General features: G+C 43.6%; 1 protein-coding gene across 1 annotated transcript in view; it reads left to right on the plus strand.

Annotated features, from left to right (window-relative positions):
* The window catches only part of MYO3B (myosin IIIB), a 365,933-nt gene that overhangs the window by 255,838 nt on the left and 91,741 nt on the right, over nt 1-18,354 (plus strand). Inside the window, exons 28-29 of the mRNA XM_061201698.1 lie at nt 9,502-9,603; nt 13,847-13,949. Of these exons, the coding sequence (XP_061057681.1) occupies nt 9,502-9,603; nt 13,847-13,949 (205 nt within the window). The remainder of the gene's footprint in view (nt 1-9,501; nt 9,604-13,846; nt 13,950-18,354) is intronic.

Here is an 18,354-nt window from a genome sequence, read left to right on the forward strand (position 1 = left end):
TTTAAACACCAAAGAATTAAAAAAATGTACTTTTTTAAATAGACAAATAATTGAGCACCTATTAGTGTTCAGATACATGGGGTATTCTAAGTAAAAACTAATAGTTGTACGTCATCCCATCACTAATCTATTTTTTTTTGAGTTTCTCGTGTTTATTTTTTTAAATTTTTATTGGAGTACAGTTGATTTACAATGTTGTGTTAGTTTCAGGCGCACAGCAAAGTGACTCGGTTATACATATACATATATCCACTCTTTTTTAGATTCTTTTCCCATATAGGTCATTCGAGAGTATTGAGTAGAGTACTCTGTGCTATACAGTAGGTCCTTATTAGTCATCTAACTAATCTATTATTTTTTAAAATGAATTCTTAAGTTTCAGAAAGTGGATATAACTAGATTTTGTCAACTAAAATTGCATACCTTCCTCAGTAAATACTATCAAAACAAACAATCTGCAGGGAATTGTAAAAAATATCTACAGTGTCTCAGTCTTTTAAGTTTTTGAAAGCACAATTTTCAAAAATTGCACCTCTAATTCAAAATCTTTTTTTAAGCGAGAGCAAAGTGCTGGGCTCCCCATGTCACAGGGGAAAAGCCTCAAGTAGGTGACACTGGAGCCCTAGAGGCTGGGAAGGAAGTGCAAAGAGTGTATCCAGGAGGAGCTGGCTCTTCCAGCCTCCCTTCCCGTCTCTCCCCCCAGCCACCCCTGGAGCAGGAAGAGCCCATTGGTTTATAGCACTTTTTCATCTAATTGCTTCAGTGCTGTGGAAATTGTCGTTTTCTCTTTCTCTCTGTCCTCTGGTCAGCTTCCTACTTACTCCCTTCCTTGGTCCTCCGGGAGATAACAGCACTAAAATCTATGGCCGTTTCTCCCTCTGATGCCCTTTGGGGGGAGTGCTTTTTTGGAGCGGCAGCCTCAACCTTGCAGAGGCTGAGGGGGCCTCTTCCTTAAGCCTGTGAGCAGGCATTTTAAACCAGCTGCAGCTGGAACCTCTGGGCAGCGCATCATGTGACTCCAGCCAATGGGAGTTGCTTTAAATGCAGCTTCCAGAGAGGAAAGCAAGCAGAGAATCCAGACAGGCTCTACCCCTCCTCCAGGTTAACTTCTTTTAGAAACCCGACCCCTACATCACGTTGGAACCAAGTTTTTAGTGTTTAAAACTGCCTGAACTTTTAAATCTCTCTCAGGGTAAGGCCTCCTCCTAGTCTTTTCTAACTTTGAAAGGCTGGTTCCTTTAGCATTATCGGTGGGTTGGCAATGACTAGGTGGCTACAATAACTTCCTAGAACGAGATTTCCAGAAATATCCCTAGGTGCGCAGGACAACTATATTTTAAATTAGGAAATTTCTTTCTTTCATTCACTTATTCAACTACTGTTTAAGTACCTGCTTTATGTTGGAGCTACTACCAAGATGAACAATAGGATTTCATTTGGGGCCTCAAATTTTCCATCTTCAATACAGAGGGCTAAAAAACATTCTCTCCCTCAAATGGATGCTGTTTGTATAATCAGGTCCTCTATATTATGTCAACATTCAATGGAAGGGAGTTCTGTAAAACTCCAAAGAGTCAAAATCATTATAAAATATAGCTGAGGATATACACTGAAAATGGCCCATGCTTCTTGAAAGTGAAAATGGTTAGGTAGATATTTTTCAGTCTGTCGAATCTGTGCATAAGCAGGTTGTTGATCACAAGCCAAACAGTAGAGGAAAGTCAAGCAAATGTACCATCGAGAGAAAAGGTCCACTTTGAACAGACAGAAGGAAAACAAGCTGCCCTTTGTCACTCCTTTATGCATCTCTATTTGTCATTCTACCTCTATTCCAATGTTTCTTTACTCACTCCATTTCTATCTCTTAGAAAGATTCCTGGTCATTTTGCACAAAAAAATATAACCCCTCAAAATGTGAGAGAAGACAGATTGCGAACTCTTCTTGGCAGGAGCCAGCTGCCTATCCTTTTCTGGTGTTTTAGACCATTTCCACACAAGAGTAAAGCAACATCTAGGGGAAAGAATTAACTGGAGCATCTGAGCTTGAGGTGAACTGTCAACTCACACTAGCTCCACTGTCTTCTAAAGCTCTGCTTAACCAAAGGCAGGGTGCCCTTCAGGCTTACACAGGGGTCCTGCTGAGTCCACTTGCACTGTCTGCCTTTCTCTAACTCTCTGTAGATAAAGGTCTGTGGCTGGTTTCTGACAACCACAGGCATAACGTTTTGGAAGGGGAAATGTTTGGGGGGACAAGCATTGTGATTTACTTTGGGAAAATGTGCCTTGTCTGTGAGCAGGGTCGGGACATACAGAGAGCCCTGGAAGCATGGCTTCAAGAAATTGGTTTATAGCGGAGAGGAGACCTGGCCGTGGCTTCAAGGTTTCTGTCGAGAAATGGGCTCTGCCAAACCTCAAGGGGCACAAGCAGTAGAATTCTTGCCATGAAATAACTTGTGATGCAAAGGCATGTCCTTTGCTATGGAATCAAAGTATTGCCTATGTTAGAATGAAACACCCAGAGGGCAGGGTACTATTCACCTAATGCACAGAGAAGAAGCTGCAAAGCCAAAGTGGGTTTGATGTCCACTTGTGCCTGATATCATACTGACATGGCATGGAAATGCTCAAGATGAAACTTTGGTGCAGCAGTTGGCACCCCAGGACTCAAGATTAAATTTCAGAGCAAGCCCATGGATAGAACCTCTTCAGTTTGGAATCGCTTCCTCCTTTATGGACCTCATGTAGAGCTCTAGAATCTGGCTGCAAAAAGGCAGTGCCCAAAATGGTATCCTTACCACCTCAACATTGAGTGAAGCAACAACTTTATGATCAGTAATAATTGATTAATAATGGTGTCAAAAACACTCGAGTTGCCTTTATGTCTTTTAATGTTTTTTCACATAGAATCATAAAATGTGGTATCACGTTTTCTAACCCTTATTAGTTATTGGGCTCTATCCAAGTTACAGTAAAGAAACATTCAGGGGAAAAATTAACTGTGCCATGGCAAGAATTATCAGGCTTTTTTCCTCAAAAGACTCCTGTGTGTACAAAGGCAGATTTTGTTTCCCCCTAAACAGATGAAACAGAAGCACAGAGAGTCTACGTAAGTTGTCTCCCCTTATGTGTTACGTGAGCATAATGATTGGTATCAGAGCCCTCTTCTGAGTCTTTACCCAATGCTCTTTCTAGTAGAACATGCTCTACTAGATGGTTTCCATCATGGATATGGCACATGGACATATAGTACCAGTCCAAACTTTGGGGAGAGTTTTATATACCATCCTAAGCATGTGGACTTTGGAGTCAGAACTACTGACTTCAAATCCTGGCTATACCACCATTTGTCATATGGTTTGGAGGAAGTTACTTAACTTCTGAGCCTTAGTTTCCTTAGCTATAAAGTGAGGCTCGTTAAGGTCTAATTCTCAGGACTGTTGTGAAGATGATAGCAGATAATATACACAAAGCATCCTGCATGGGACCCGGCACGTGGCAGATATTCAGTAAGTGTTAGTTTCCTCTCTGTTCCCTCTTCCTAAGTATGAACTTAACTTGAGGGGGAAAAAAATTGTCTGTGAAATACTCTTCTATGATTAGAATAATAATGTTATAACTTCAAAAAGATGAAACTATTTCTCTCACTTTTGGAGAAAAAAAAATAGTACCTGTCAAATCTCAAATACAGTTACAATAAAGCCTTTATAAAAGAGAGAATTTTCCAAATCTTAACTTATGTCTTGCTTATCTGACAGGGAAAAATTAAAATACCACAATAGCATGTGAAAGATTTCAGGTGGTTTTGTTTTTATCAAGAGCTATTCTCCATCATGCTGAGAGCTTGGTTCATTTGTGTGGATACATTTTTCAGTGACCTCAAAATTGTTCCGACTTAGGTGGTGTGCTCCTGACATCATTTTTCCCACTCAGGGGTTTGAGGCCTTTCTGCAACTTGTTCTGTAAAATAGCAAGTCTCCTCCTCACCTCCTTCCAGAAGTCAGAAATTCTAAAATCCAGGAGTTAAATATCACCCAGATTTGCTGTCTGCTGGTGTGGAAAGCAAATCGCCTCTCAGATGTCTGAAGAGTTGGAAGATGTTGGTGAGCCTATCACATTTAACCCACAGTGACGGGTGATTGGCAACATAGCAGATGAGCGACAGCCATTTGGCCAAGAGTTCAAACCCCAACATGAAGAGCCATTGCAGGATCACGGCTTGATTTGCTGTGGCCATGAAGTCTGAATCACCCAGCACAGAGGCAGAGGCAGAGGTGACAGCTGGTAGCCATTCTCATCAATAAAGTTGTGACGGGTGAGATGTACAAGCGACCAGAGCCTGCTAATTTCATAGACTTTCAGCCAAGTGCTTAGTGTCAAAACCAGCTATGGTCAGTGATGCAAACGGTTGTGAAGGGTCCCTTGTCAACAGCAAGGCTTTCCTCACCAGACTCTTCTCCTAGTGGGTTAGAAGCAATTGCATCCTGCTGTCCAGGAACAATCCAGTTTGAGGATAAGGAGGACTTATCCTTTTATTTTTTAAAAATTCTGGTAACTTTTTGCAAGTCAGATTTATTGAGGTATAATTTATACAGAGTAAAACTCAGTTTGATAAAATTGGATGAACACATATAGTCAGGTAACCCCCTCCACAATCAAGAAAAGGAACGTTTCCAAAAGTTCTCTCATGCCCCTTCTGTCGTCCATCCCTTCCCCACCCCCAGCTTCTGGTGACCACTAATGGTTTTCCTGTCCCTGTAATTTTACATTTTCCAAAATGTCATATAAATGGAGTCATATAGTATGTAGATACTTGAGTCTGGCTTCTTTCACTTATCATAATGCTTTTGAGAGTCATCAGTGTTGTTACATTTATCAGTAGTTTGTTCTTATTCATTGCTGAGCTGAATTCTGGTCTGTGGATGTACCACAGTTGTGTCCATTTGCCAGCTAAAGGACACTTGTTTCCAGTTCCTGTGATTATGAATAAAGCTACTGTAAACTTTCAGAACTTTGTCTTTTTAAGAAAAATTTAGAGGAAAGTAAATAACTTTGTTTTATAAGAAGCCAGAATGATCCTAGAGGTAAGAGTTGTTTCCTTCTTGATTAACCAATAGAAATGCTTATTTTTATAACGTCTTGCAGTTTTTGCATGGCAATTTACAATTCATACATTCATGCAAAGGACTTCCACTAACCTTATTCCTGTAATTATCATAGTAACCCTGAGAGGTAGGTTAGGGATTTTATCCCATTTTACAGATTGTGGCTAAGAAACCTCCCGCAATTCAGACTGCCTGACTCCCGATCTGCTGTCCTTCCCGCAAAACATTCTGAACATCTATAAAGAACACTCTGCTGGATGCTTTGGGGGTGGTCACAAAAACAACATAAAAATATTGGCTTTTTTTCCCTTAAAAAGAGAGGAAGACAGTCTGATGCTCCACATCATATATCATCAGGGAAATACAAGTTAAAACATCAGTGAGATACCACTGTTGACCTGTTAGAATAGCCAAAATCTGCAACACCGACAGCACCAAATGCTGGTGAGAATGTGGAGCAATAGGAAGTCTCATTCGTTGCTGGTGGGAATGCAAAATGGTGCAGCCACTTTGGAAGAGAGTGTGGCGGTTTCTTATAAAGCTAAACATGTTCTTACTGTATGATCCAGTAATCGTTCTTCTTGGTATTTTCCCAAAGGAGTTGAAAACTTGTGTCCACACAAAAACCTGCACGGATTCAGGCAGCTTTACTCTTAAGTGCCAAAACTTGGAAGCGACCAAGATGTCCTTCTGTAGGTGAATGGATAAACCATGGCACATCCATACAACGGGATAGTTTTCAGCGCTGAAAGAAAGTGAGCTATCAAGCCGCAAAAGACATGAAGTAATCTTAAATGCATGTTACTAAGTGAAAGAAGCCAACCTGAAAATGATACATACTGTATGATCCCAACCGTATGACATTCTGGAAAAGGCAAAACTATGGAGACAGTAAAAAGATCAGTAGTTGTCAGGGGGTGAGGAGCTGTGGGAAGGGATGAATAGGCAGAACACAGAGGATTTTTAGGGCAGTGAAAATACTCTGTATGGTACCATAATGATGGATACATGTCATTATACTTTTGTCCAGACTCATAGAATGTACAGCACCAGGAGCGAGCTGTAATGTAAACTATGCAATTTGGGTAATTATGGGAAATTATGATGTGTCAATGTAGGTTCATCGATTGTAACAAATGTACACTTGATGGGAGATGTTGATGATGAGGAGACTGTGTATGTATGGGGGCAGAGGGTTAGAGGAGATCTCTGTACCTTCCCCTCAATTTTGCTGTGAACCTAAAACTGCTCTAAAAATACAGACTTTTTAACAAGGGGGGACAGTCTCAGATGGAACCAGGACCAACACGCCTACCACAGGCTTGAGAGGAGTACTTAGCTAGAGCCAGCTAACACAGCCACAAGGAGCAAATGATCTATGAAGCTCCCCCAGTCCTTTCAGGAAACAGGCAGGGCATAAATTGTAAGAAATGAATCCAACCTGAGGCTGCTGGGAGTCGGGAGAGAAGAGGGCAGCAGTCCCTAGAAGCTGGAATGGAAGAGAAATTCCTCAGTGATGCTCCAGGATAGGCAAGAAACTGACCTCTAGGGTGAGGGAAAGCCTCCCTCCTTAGCCTCCAAGTTAGAGAAAGCAGTTACCAGACAAGACTTTCTCTGAACTCTGTCAAAGTTTGACTGGAATAATAATTGGAATTAAGTAGTGAAGAATCAAGGTGGAAAATGCTCTCATAGGCCTAAAATTACTAGACTTGTTTTGTGTGGTGGAGGTGGAGGCCAGGGTTTCTGATGGCAGCTGTAGGGGGGGGGGGGGGAAGTGTCAATGAGATTCTATTCTTTAAGAATTCGACTTTGTGCTGCTTTTGGTGGCATTTGCCTGTTGGACCTCCAACAAGTTGGCCTCTTTAAATTCTGATAAGATGGCTGCTGACCAGCTGTCACTCCAGCCAGAAACCGCAGGGTCCTTGCGCCATTGGCCCGCAGTGGTGAGGAGGGGAAGGTTGGGCTTCTGTGCCTCATCTTTATGCGCCCTCTCTGCCAGGTACAGTGGGCACCTTTGCCAGGTCCATGGTGAAGGCAGGAAAGCTTACCCAGCCTAGATCAGCAACCAGGAAACCTACCCAGTGTCCCTGCTGGAAATAATGCCTGGGTCTGTCCTCTGGGTGGGTCATTAAACACCAGGCCAGAGCCTCCTTCTGCAGCGGCTAATCTGTGGGACCCTTAAAGGCCCAGGCATGTGAATGAAATAGTCTGAATTTTATTTCCATTTGTAAATAAAAAAATAAGACAGGGGGGTTTATCATTTTTAAATGTTTAAAATAACTGGGCTCTACCCTGTAATGTTTAGGAATTCAGACCTTAGGGCAAAACTGCTTAGGTTTGAACCCTGAGTCTGCCATTCTCCAGCTGTGTGTGACTTTCTTGGGAAAATCATTTAACCTCCCTGTGCCTCAGTTTCCTCAGCTGTAAAATGGGAATAATAGTGGTCTCTACCTTTTACAGTTCCTATGAGGATTAAATGAGTTAATTTTTATAAAGGGCTTAGGACAATGGATGGAACATCATAATTCATACATTTGTGTTTGTTAAATACAAATAATGGCCATTTTCCTAGCTCCTGTTCCTAGTTTTTCTCCCACCACCTCATCCCTACCTTGCTAGCCAATTCAAGCTGAATGCGCATACTTGATCTTTTTCTCCTCTTTCTTCTAGTTAAACCTTTAACATCCATCAGCTCCCCCTTCTCATATTATTGTAGTTTCCTAGGGCTACAAATTACCACAAACTTTGTAGTTTAAAACAACGGAAATTTATTCTCTCACAGTTCAGGAGACTAGAAACCCAGAATCAAGGTGTCACTGAGGTTGGTTTCCACTGGAGGCTCTGAGGGAGAATCCTTTCCATACCCCTCTCCTAGCTCCTTCTGGGTCCTAACAATCCTTGACATCCCTTGGCTTGTTAGACCCATCACTTCACTCTCAGCTTCTGTTGTCACATGCATTCTCCCTGTGTCTTTCTGTGTCTTCACATGGCCTTCTTACAAGGATACTAATCACTGGATTTAAGACCCACCTTAATCCAGTAGGGCCTCGTTTTAAACTAATTACATCTGCATAGACCCTATTTCCAAGTAAGGTCACACATTCTGAGGTTCCAGGTAGATATCTCTTTTTATTCTCACTCTGTGTGTCAGAATGCAAGCTCCATGAGGGTAGGGACTGTGTGTGCCTCCTTAAGTATAGTCTGAGTTAGCCGGCATTAGTTAACACGGGAATGTTTACTGGGCCTCCTTAAAGGAATGGAGAGACATGGCTGGGTGGGAGAGCAATGCTTGAAGCAGGAGAGCCATCCAGATAGAGGGAGAGAGACAGCATGAAAAAAACCACATCTGAGGAAATAAAGAAGGAGAAAGGTCAGAGGTCCCAAATATTCTAACATGGTATATCTAGAAGCACCGTCAGCAGAGCTGGAAACAGCCAGAGTTAGGAGGAGGTGCAGACGAGAGAGGAAACAGGGTCTACATCACAGGCCAGGGAGAAGGGAGCCGGGACAGAGTTAGGATTGATGCCTAAGGGAGGAGCCCAAAGACGGTCTCCTCTGTGGAGAGGAGGCCCCGCTGGCAGGATGGTTTCTTCTAAAGCCAAGGGATCCAGTTGGAAAGGACCTGGTCTCTCCAGATACTTGAGGTGGTCTGAGATGTTGGGACATCTTCAACCCATTGTGACCTCGAGGGTCGTGGAGCATGGAAGAAGACGTGGGACAGCCGGGAACATCCCTTTAGCACCTTTACACCCAAGCCATCAGCTGTCTTGGTAGAGAAGTATTCAGGTGTTCATCAACGCGAAGTAAGCTAACTGGATGATGAAAAGCTGCAGTGGTGACATTCCTCGACTAAGAATTGTGTGTAACCTGTTTTTTCCATGGCAGAGTAATTGACCGTTGACCCACAAAGGTCAGTGAACAGGCCTGCATGACAAAAGAGGCCTGCCCTAGAGCAGACGTTTGGAGGGAAGTAGGAGACCTGTCTCTCTTTTTACTCTCAGGCGGAAACTGAAAGGCAACAGGAAAGCCATCCAGTTGTCAAACCAGGAGCCCTGGCCTGGTACACGCATGACCTCTGTTTGTCTCCCAGCTCCCTATTTGACTAACGCAATCAGTGAGACAGAGAGGTTACCCAACCTACCCAATATCACCAAGCTAGTAGGGAGTCCAGCCAAGACAGTTACTAATTCTCCTGTTTCCTGTAGTTGTGCCCTTTCACAACCACACTGTATTAAATCTTCAAAATAACACCAAACCCATGGGTGAGATTCATCACCTCAGAGCCTCAAACGATAAGAAAAGTGTGGGTTTCCCTAGCCACACTGTATCTCCCACTTTGGTAATTCGTGTAGGTGTAGGGCATAACCTAGAGAAGATTCTGTTTTGTTTCATTCCACAGGGAGCCCTTCAGACCAAAGCTGTGATCTACACCCCACCGTTGCAGGGGGCACCAGGGGAACTGCCCAGGTTCAAGACTGCAGTGAGCCCGGCGACCACAAAGGTGAGGTCATTAGAGGTTTGGGATGGGTGTCCTGTATTTGTGGACACTCCAGAGAAGATTCCAGAGCTGGAAATGATCACCTGATATGGACCCTTTGTCGGGCATTCTTTTTTTTCCTACAGGTGACAGCTGATTAAATTTAGGGGCAGCCTTGCAGGGAACCCTGTGATTTCACAGAAGGGGAGAGAGTAGACAGAGATAAGCTCAAGCCCTCCCTCCGCAGCTGTCCTGGGTGCCCAGTTACCTGTTCACTGGGGAAACTGGTCTAGATGCGGCTCTCTGTACCAGCTGTCTCCCTTCCACCCATCCTCTTAGAGCAGACGCTGACATGTTTCTGTCTGATTTACCTTAAGACCTTCTGAAAGTTTAGCTTCTCAGGAAGATCTTTCTATGGTCCTGACACTGGAACATATTGAGAACATTCATGGGGGGGAAGGAACACTGTGGACCAGAAGTTAAAACTTGGGTATCTGGTCTAAGCCTTCCCTTAATTACCATCATTGTAAAATGAGAGAATTGGACTAAATCAGTGGTTTTCAAACATTTAAAAAATATTAGAATCCTCCAATTTTTCAGTTTGAAGTTCCCTGAACTTCCGCTTGAAGAAGAAGCTACGATTTTTAAAAATATGACCTTTAACGCTAATGCTAGCATTGTATGGAAAGAGAAGCTGAGTTGCCCTGGATTTCACGGTAGAGTTTGTAGTTACAGTTTATCCGCCAGGCCCAGTAACGAGGCTCTGGGCGCTTCCAGCTCCTTTGGAATCTGCTGCCCAGCCTAGGTTTCAAGAAAATACACAACTGGAGCTTTACCTGGGGGCAAGGAGGTTAGGGTGTGGGAAAAAAAGGAAAGGGAGGGCCCCAGGAGCAGCAGTGTTTCTTGAACTTGAGGAGACATGGAGGTGGAGACAGTGAGACACTTTTCATTTTCAAAAAAGGATGTCTAGCTGTTACAGACCTGCAGTCTAGACCCTTTCTCCCTAGCAGAAGTCAGAAATAGGCGTCTTCCTGTTGCAATCAGCACGCAGGTATGTTTTGTTTGGCCAGACACAGAGTTTTTGTTTTGTTTTTTTACAAAAACATTGAACCCGAATGTTTTCAGATGGGGTGTACATCCTCTGGCTCACTACAAACCCCACTACTCCCCACCCTCTGCCTGACACTGCACATATTCGTGTTACCTGAGTGACCCCAAAGGCATTTTGAGTTTGCAACACCAGCTATATTGTTTTCTTTCTTTCTTTTTTTTTTCTCCTGATGGTCAAATGCTTTTTCATCTTATTTCAAAATGGTCCAGTGGAGAATTGGCTCAATTTTCCTGGGAAATATGAATGGCTGTAGAGTTCAGCCTGATTTTGGAAGGATTCAACTCCTCCAGAGAAGTCCCTCCCAGTATTTCTTTATTCCACTTAACCAGAATACTTAAGGATGCTTCCCTGAAGACAGGAGACCCATGTCTGGAGGAGCCTCTGTGGTCACACCTGCACATACCTCAAGTCTGATATTTTGTGAACGTTTCTGCTATTGAAGTTCATCATTTAGTTTTCTCAGCCATGTCACTGGTCTAATTCCTTTAACCTGATCTACTCACTTAGAATGAATCACCCTATTTTACTCTACTGTTTTTCTCCATAGCTCCATTTCTCCAATCTCCTTGTTTAACAATGAATTTGCCAGAGAGATGCCAGGAGATTCCAACTGTCACCAGACATATTTAACAATATTTGACAATTTAGGATTTTGCTTTGAACTCAATGGTTTGACAACCTCCTTCTTATTTTTTATTCATTAAAAGAAAAACTTTTAAAATTGAGGTATAATTGACCTACAACATTATGTTTGTGTCAGGTGTACAACATAATGATTATTACTTCCTTCTTATTTAAGTTTATCTCTTTACTCTGACCCAAATCCTTATCCCTGCTCTTCTGGCAGAGCTGGGAGATGGAGGAGCAGACTTCATCTAAGCTTTAATAAGAATATTCTGTAAGTTTCTGTTTGGTTTTTAAACTTCAAATAACTCTAAAAAATCAATATTTTGATGACTGAAGTGCAAATGAATAAGAAACAAGGAATGAGTTTTCCCTTTAATTACACGAATAGAAACTCTGTGGGTTTTTACTGGAAACCCAGGCAAAGTAACTGGGGGCATTTTGCTAAGCTCCAAATAAAGGTGTCACTGCCTTCTCTCTTCCTGGTAGTGGAAAGGGCACCTTCCTAAGGAGAGCCCCAAACCAAAAGGGGTTGGTGGTCTTTCCTAGCTTTGCTTGTGCTTCTTCTCCGAATTGCTCCTTTTCATACTGAGGATCTCAAAATAGGTGCAGACAATAGCAACCTCAACTTCCCACACGGGCAAGACCATCTAGGGTTTGATCAGTGAGTGGTAGCCCTTGGTGCTGCTGAACTGGGCCAGAGAACAAGGTTAAAAATGAGTTGTGTCGATTTTCCTTCTTAATAAGGAAACAGATATTTGTGCCCCTGAAGTAGGGTTCTCTTTTTTCTTTTTATGTCAGTTCTTGGTTTTATGCTGCTTATCACAGTATTACAAGTGAGCTTGGGCCAAACAATGTTTTAGAATCTCCAGGAGAGGAAACCTGCCTGGTCCTCTAACCAGAGGAGTTCATCTATCAAGAGAAGGCAGGGAGGGGAGGGGAGGGGATCAGCTCATGAAATTCTAAAAGGCTATTTTTCTTGATTTCTCCTTTTTTCCCCCTTCTTTTAATATTGTTGTTTCACTGTTTGGTCATAATGTTTGTGTGTGTGTGTGTAATAATAAAAATGTAATAATGTTCCATATAAAATTTTCTCTTTATCCTTTTGGTGTTTATAGCAATAGTAATAACAACAGATGGTCTTATCTACCACTGATAGTGAAAAGGCATTACATTTTTTCTACACAAGAGATAAATATGCCTAAGGGACCAAACCAATAATGTAGAATCAGAGCATATTCTTTCCAGAATAGACAACACAAAAAACAATTGATTTCCATATTTCTTTTTCTGTACTCCATTTTTGTTGTGTTATATGTTTCATCATTATAACGTTAACCTTTTATATTTTATGCACCTTCCACAATAAATTTGGTAAATTTATAGATTATCTTCATTGGTTGTATTTTGGTTTGGATGTTTCTAGATGATCTGAAATAAGGATAGCAAATAGGTGTAGAGTCTCTTTACAATCCTAAAAGATTGGTAGTGACTACATGGAACTATGCTTCTCAGCCTTGGCCACACTTTAAAATTATCTAGAGAGCTTTTAAAAAATGATGCCAACCCCACGCCAGATCAGTTTCAGAATCTCTGGGAGTTGGGTTCAGGCATATTTAAAATCTTCCTGGGTGATTCTAATGTACAGCTAGGATTAAGAATTGTTGATCTGGAGCAGTGTCTCCCAAACTTCAACATGGATCCTGATTACTTCAAGGGCTTGTTAAAAACACATATTGCCAGTCTCCACCCCCGAACTTTCTGGTTCACTTAGGTCAGGGCTGGGACCCAAGAATTTGCATTTCTAACAAGTCTCTAGGCGATGCTGATGCTTCATGAGATGTGTTCTCGATTAGCCGTGATGAAGTGGGGTCCATACTTTGAGAACCACTGATGTGAAACGTTGTGTTAGAAAGGAACTTGAAGCCGAATGAAAGTTCAAGAGAGAGGGGCCATGATTAGTCAGTCATGGCTGCCATGGTCACAGGAAGGAGGAATTGTATTTGTGACCCCCGACTCTTGAGAAACTCACCAGTAAGCTGTCCTCAATCACGATACAGAACTGAGTTCCTCCTGGAATGATTCCCTAGTTACCATAATCCTAGCCATGTTGTGACAGTGTTTCTCAACCACTGTCCTCATCAGCGGGCAGCCCTGCCTAGCCCAGCCGGGAATGGAGGCTGGTCTCCTAACTCTGTCTAGCACTGCACCATTCCAGCTACTGCATGCTGCTGCCCTCACCATCTACCTCACCTTGGGTCTTCCAACCTGCCCACTCTTTATATCTGTTGTCTAAGAGAGGTAGCTTGTTTTCCTGTAGATGAGTCATTTTATCCAATTTGCTGGCTGGGACCGAGTACTGAGCAAGGCCTGTAATCACAGAACAGGTCAGTTTTGATGAGGTGTCCTAGACAAAGGCTGCAGAAAGTCAGGGAGCAGCACGAGGGCGGGGAGAGAGGTGCGGCGGAGAGTAAACCCTGCCTACTTCTGAGTTTATCCTTAGTCTCTAAGTACTTATTTGCTTTCTCTCAGTTCTGAGGGGCTCTATCGATCGTAAAAGCAGTCCACACGCAGAATCCAGCAATGGCCATGCAGAGACCTCAAGCAACTCTCCTGCTATTGCTGAGAAAGATCGGTGAGTCTTATCCATAAGATTTCATTCCAATGGATAATGAAACAACAGTATTTCTTACACTGTGTTATTTTGGTGAGTTGGAGAGAGTGGAGCTAAAAAGTGTTGCCCATCAGATTCTTCCCTGTCAGAGGTCATTACTCTGTGAGCAAAAGTCTTTGTTCCACAGGGCAACCTGACTACAACCCTCTCTTGTGGGTTCTCCTCGTGGTGAAACCTGTACTTGGCCTCATTAGGTTAAAGCAGTGGTTCTCAACTGGGGGCAGATTTGCCCCTCTCCCCCTCTCCTTCTGGGGACATGTTTGGTTGTCACAACTTTTCGCAGAGGGGCTTGTGCTAAGGGCATCTAGTGGGTAGAGGCCAGGGATGCTGCTACACATCCTGCAGTACATAGGACAGGCCTCCACAGCAAAGAATTGCCTAGCCTAAAAAGGCAATAGGCCTGAGGTTAAACAAAACTGTGGGCTTAAGCTAATGCAAAAAGGGTATATCATTTTTATTGCAGGTTTACTCCAGGATTTTGGAGAAATAAGCAGGCCATTAGAAAGTTCTTCGCATATTTTCACCTGGAAAAAGAGGTGGCCTTGATTTGTAACTTTTAAAAATAATTCTTAATTTTTTGAGACATTAATATTTTTGAAACTTGACAAATTAAATTCTCAGTCCTTCACTAGTGGTCTCAAATTGCTCAAGCTGCTTTGAAAGTAGACTAAAGTTGTCTCTCGGTAGCCGCGGGCATTGGTTCCAGGAGCCCCCACGGACACCAAAACTTGCAGATGCTCAAGTCCCTTACACATAAAATGTCACGGTAGAGTCTGCCCTCCATATCCATGGGTTTCCCAACCGCAAATTCAACCAACCTTGGATGTGCGTGAAACCCATGCATGTGGAGGGCAGATTGTCCTTTCCTAAATAGTCAGAATAGCTTATTTAAGGGTACTTGATGAAATAGTATAGACCTAACATCTCATATTAGAATAACAAAGTTTAGAATTTCCATTGCAGCAGAAAGACCACTGAACTTGGCAGGTGGAAGACTTGGGTTCTGGTCCTAAAGCTAGCATTTTCCAGCTCTTTGATCTTGGGCACGTCAGTGAACCAGTTTGGGAAATGGCTCCAGCCCCAGCCTGACTGCCGTCAACCTCAGCTGATGACTAACTTTACCCAGAATATCAGGACAGTGCTGTGAGCAACGTCCACTTCCCTTCCCTCCACCATAGAATCGCTCCTTCTATTCAGCTGTCCTTTCTTCCTTTGCTCCCATCTCAAAAGACCGTAGGTTCCCTCCCTGGCTCACCCCTCTGTGGTGTCCCTGCCCTCCAGGCCCTGCCATCATCAGGCAGCCCAGCCCCTCCTGCCACATCTTCTCTTTCTGCTGCCTCTTCCCCTTTTGCTGATTCCTCTCCCCATTCTAACAAAAGCCTGCCCTTGGCCCTGTCGCTCCCTCTTCTTATTTGACCATCAGACTTCCTCAGACTGACATCCAGCTCAGTTGCCTCATTCCCTCACCAACCCCTCCCTCCCTAAACCTGAAATCTGATCTGTGACCTCACCACATCCCTCAAACAATCGTTGGGAAGCTCAGCTCCCAGTCACAGGAGCCTCATATTCACCAGGCTCTACAGCTCTCAGTGCCATGTGCTGTGCTTTCCTTGGACCGCACTCTTCCGTGGGTTTCTACAGCACCGTGGTCCTCAGCTTCTTTCTCCAAGATGTACTCCATCTTTATCCTCCTTCTCTTCCACCCACCTTGAAATGTAGACAGTTCTCCAAATCCTTGACTGTCTTCTTTCTCTACTTCTTCCCTGGGTGATATCCTCTGTCACTAGTGTATTCTGGTGCCAACTCTCAGACGAGTGAGTGTGATTATCAGATCTCTGTTCTGAGCTCCACACTCCTACACCCACCTCCTGTTGCCCATGGATTCCTGATCCACATACCAGAGCCTCAATAGAAAAGTCCACCAAGCACCTCCCCCGGCTCTTGCCACCTGACCTTGCCACTTCTGTCAGTGCTCTCTTGTGACCTGGTCTTCAAACCTGGTGCTCATTTTTGATCCCTACCTCTCACTTAACCCCATTCCAATCACTTTCTTATCATCCTTCCCTGGCCCAGGCCTACGTCTATCTCTGTCTCTCTCTCCGCTCGCTCCTCTTTACAGACCAGCTCTCATTTCTGACACCTGATCAATTGTCCTAAAGCATACTCTGACTTTTCAAAGAACATTAATGGCTTCCCATTTTAGACCAAAAGAGGTTCAGACTCCTCAGTCTGCTATTGCAAGCCCCTCCCTGTCTCGCTCCAATTTGTCCTCCAGACTCACCTCCTGTATGACCCTATATGCACCCTCTGGCTACCTGGAGACAGACTTCATATTGTTCCTACCAATGTACCTACTTCTATTCTCTCTTCCCACTCCTTTCTGTTCAGTTCTTACCTATTTCATAAAGATACATCATCATATCCCTTTCTTCCACAGAGACCTTAATTCTCTCTAACACTCCGTGAACCGTCATAGTCCATTTATGACAGTACTACCCAACGTGCTGGTTCACAACGAAATAATGAGCTTGTGTCCAAATGTAAATCAATCCACTGCTTTCTTCATCAAGAAAGTTTTGTCACCAGCACCCCCCCAAATACACACACACACACATACACACACATACACACAAATGTAATCTCAGCCAAATGAAACAAGATACTTGGTAATGAATTGAATTGATTTGCATTCTGGTACTAGCCCTTACGACATTGTGAGTGGTAACATTCATAGACTGTGTCCTCAGACCACACTTTGGTTTATCACTCTCTGTGGCTCTTCCTGTTTTTGCCTGGTGTTGTGGTTGACCATGTGCTAGCAGGTCAGCTTCTCAAGGGTGAGGGTTGAGTCTTCATTCTTCTTATTTCCAGTACATGCAGTGGGTCTCAATAAGTTAGTCAAGCTGACTTCTAAGACCACTCTTCAGAATTCAGATTTTTATGAAAGAAATGTTCTTCCTCCTCAATCTTTAAGTGGTGGTGGCAACAACAGGATCCAGAATAATGCATCAGATAGTGTTTCAGGACATCCCTGCCCCAGGGGGCTGGGGGCTCATTTTTCCCACTGTGTTTGATAGTCACCTCAATGCCCTGTGGATGGATCAAGTCAGGGATTGAAAGGAAGGAAATCTTGGGGGGTGGGGGGTGGGCAGGCAGAGCATAATGAGAAGAGAACTGGGTCATGCCAGTGGTGATGCTCTCAGCGGCAAGTAACAGAACTCAATAGGTTCAAGGATCCCTCAGGATAAGAGGTCCAAAGAGAGAAGTTCCAGTGCTGGGTCGGCCACTCAGGGATGTGGACACAGGCTCCTTCCATCTCTTTGCTCTGCTATCTCAGCACGTCAGTGATACCCCCACTTATGGGCACAAGGTGGCTGAAGCAGTGTGCTAAGTATCACTTGTTCACATAGCATTGTCCAAAGCAGGAAAGAAGAGATGGATGGAAAGGGGCCTCTCCTCAGGAATCTCTCTCTGTTTGTCAGGAGGGAGACCTTTCCCAGAAGTCCCCAGGACATTCCCATCCCATCTCATCAGCCAGAATTTGCAGAGGTGGCTCCACAGGGGAGCTGCAAGGGAGGCTGGGAAAGTGAGCATTTTCAGCTTCTGCAAGAGAAAATACTCAAAGAATAAAGGGGTTGGAGAAGCAACCAGCAAAGTTTTCCAGAAGAGTCCTGAAGGGGTAGTGATAGGAGCAGATAAGTACTGGGGAATGATGGAGGGAAGGCAAAATCAGAGGAAGGGTTTATAAGGAAGACCCAGACATGACAAGAAATACTGTGAGGATAGTACGACAGGGACGTGTTGAGGTCACCCAACATTTATGGCGATGGCAAGTGTTTCCCACAATTATCTCACATAACTCACACACGGGTCTTTTGGGTGGCGTTCTTGATGAGTAAACTGAACATGGGGAAGGCTAATCAAGTAGCTCCCAAATGCTGGACCAGAGATGAGTGCTGGGTTGGAGGCATCAGATTTACCTACTCCTGCCCCAGTCAGCTAGCATGGGGGTCACCCAGTGTCACAGAGAGTAAATGGCAGGTCTGGGGTTTGAATCCAGATCTTCTGTCTCCAACAATAATAACAACTAATATTTGATATTTGTTAACAACTTCCTGGGCACTATGCTAAGTGTTTCACATGCATGATTCTTTTTAATCCTCACAACAACCCTATGGGAGAAGTGCATATTATATTGGATTGGCCAAAAAGTTTGTTCAGGTTTTTCAGTGAGATGTTACCCAATATAATTTCTGACATTTAGAGAGTACAAGGAACTTGCCATTGTCACCTAGTCAGTAAAGTGACAGAGTCAAGATTTGAACACAGGTCTTCTAACTCCAGGGCCCACACTTATAACCAGTAC

Source organism: Eubalaena glacialis, chromosome 1 (assembly GCF_028564815.1).
Source record: "Eubalaena glacialis isolate mEubGla1 chromosome 1, mEubGla1.1.hap2.+ XY, whole genome shotgun sequence".
Lineage (NCBI taxonomy): Eukaryota > Metazoa > Chordata > Mammalia > Artiodactyla > Balaenidae > Eubalaena > Eubalaena glacialis.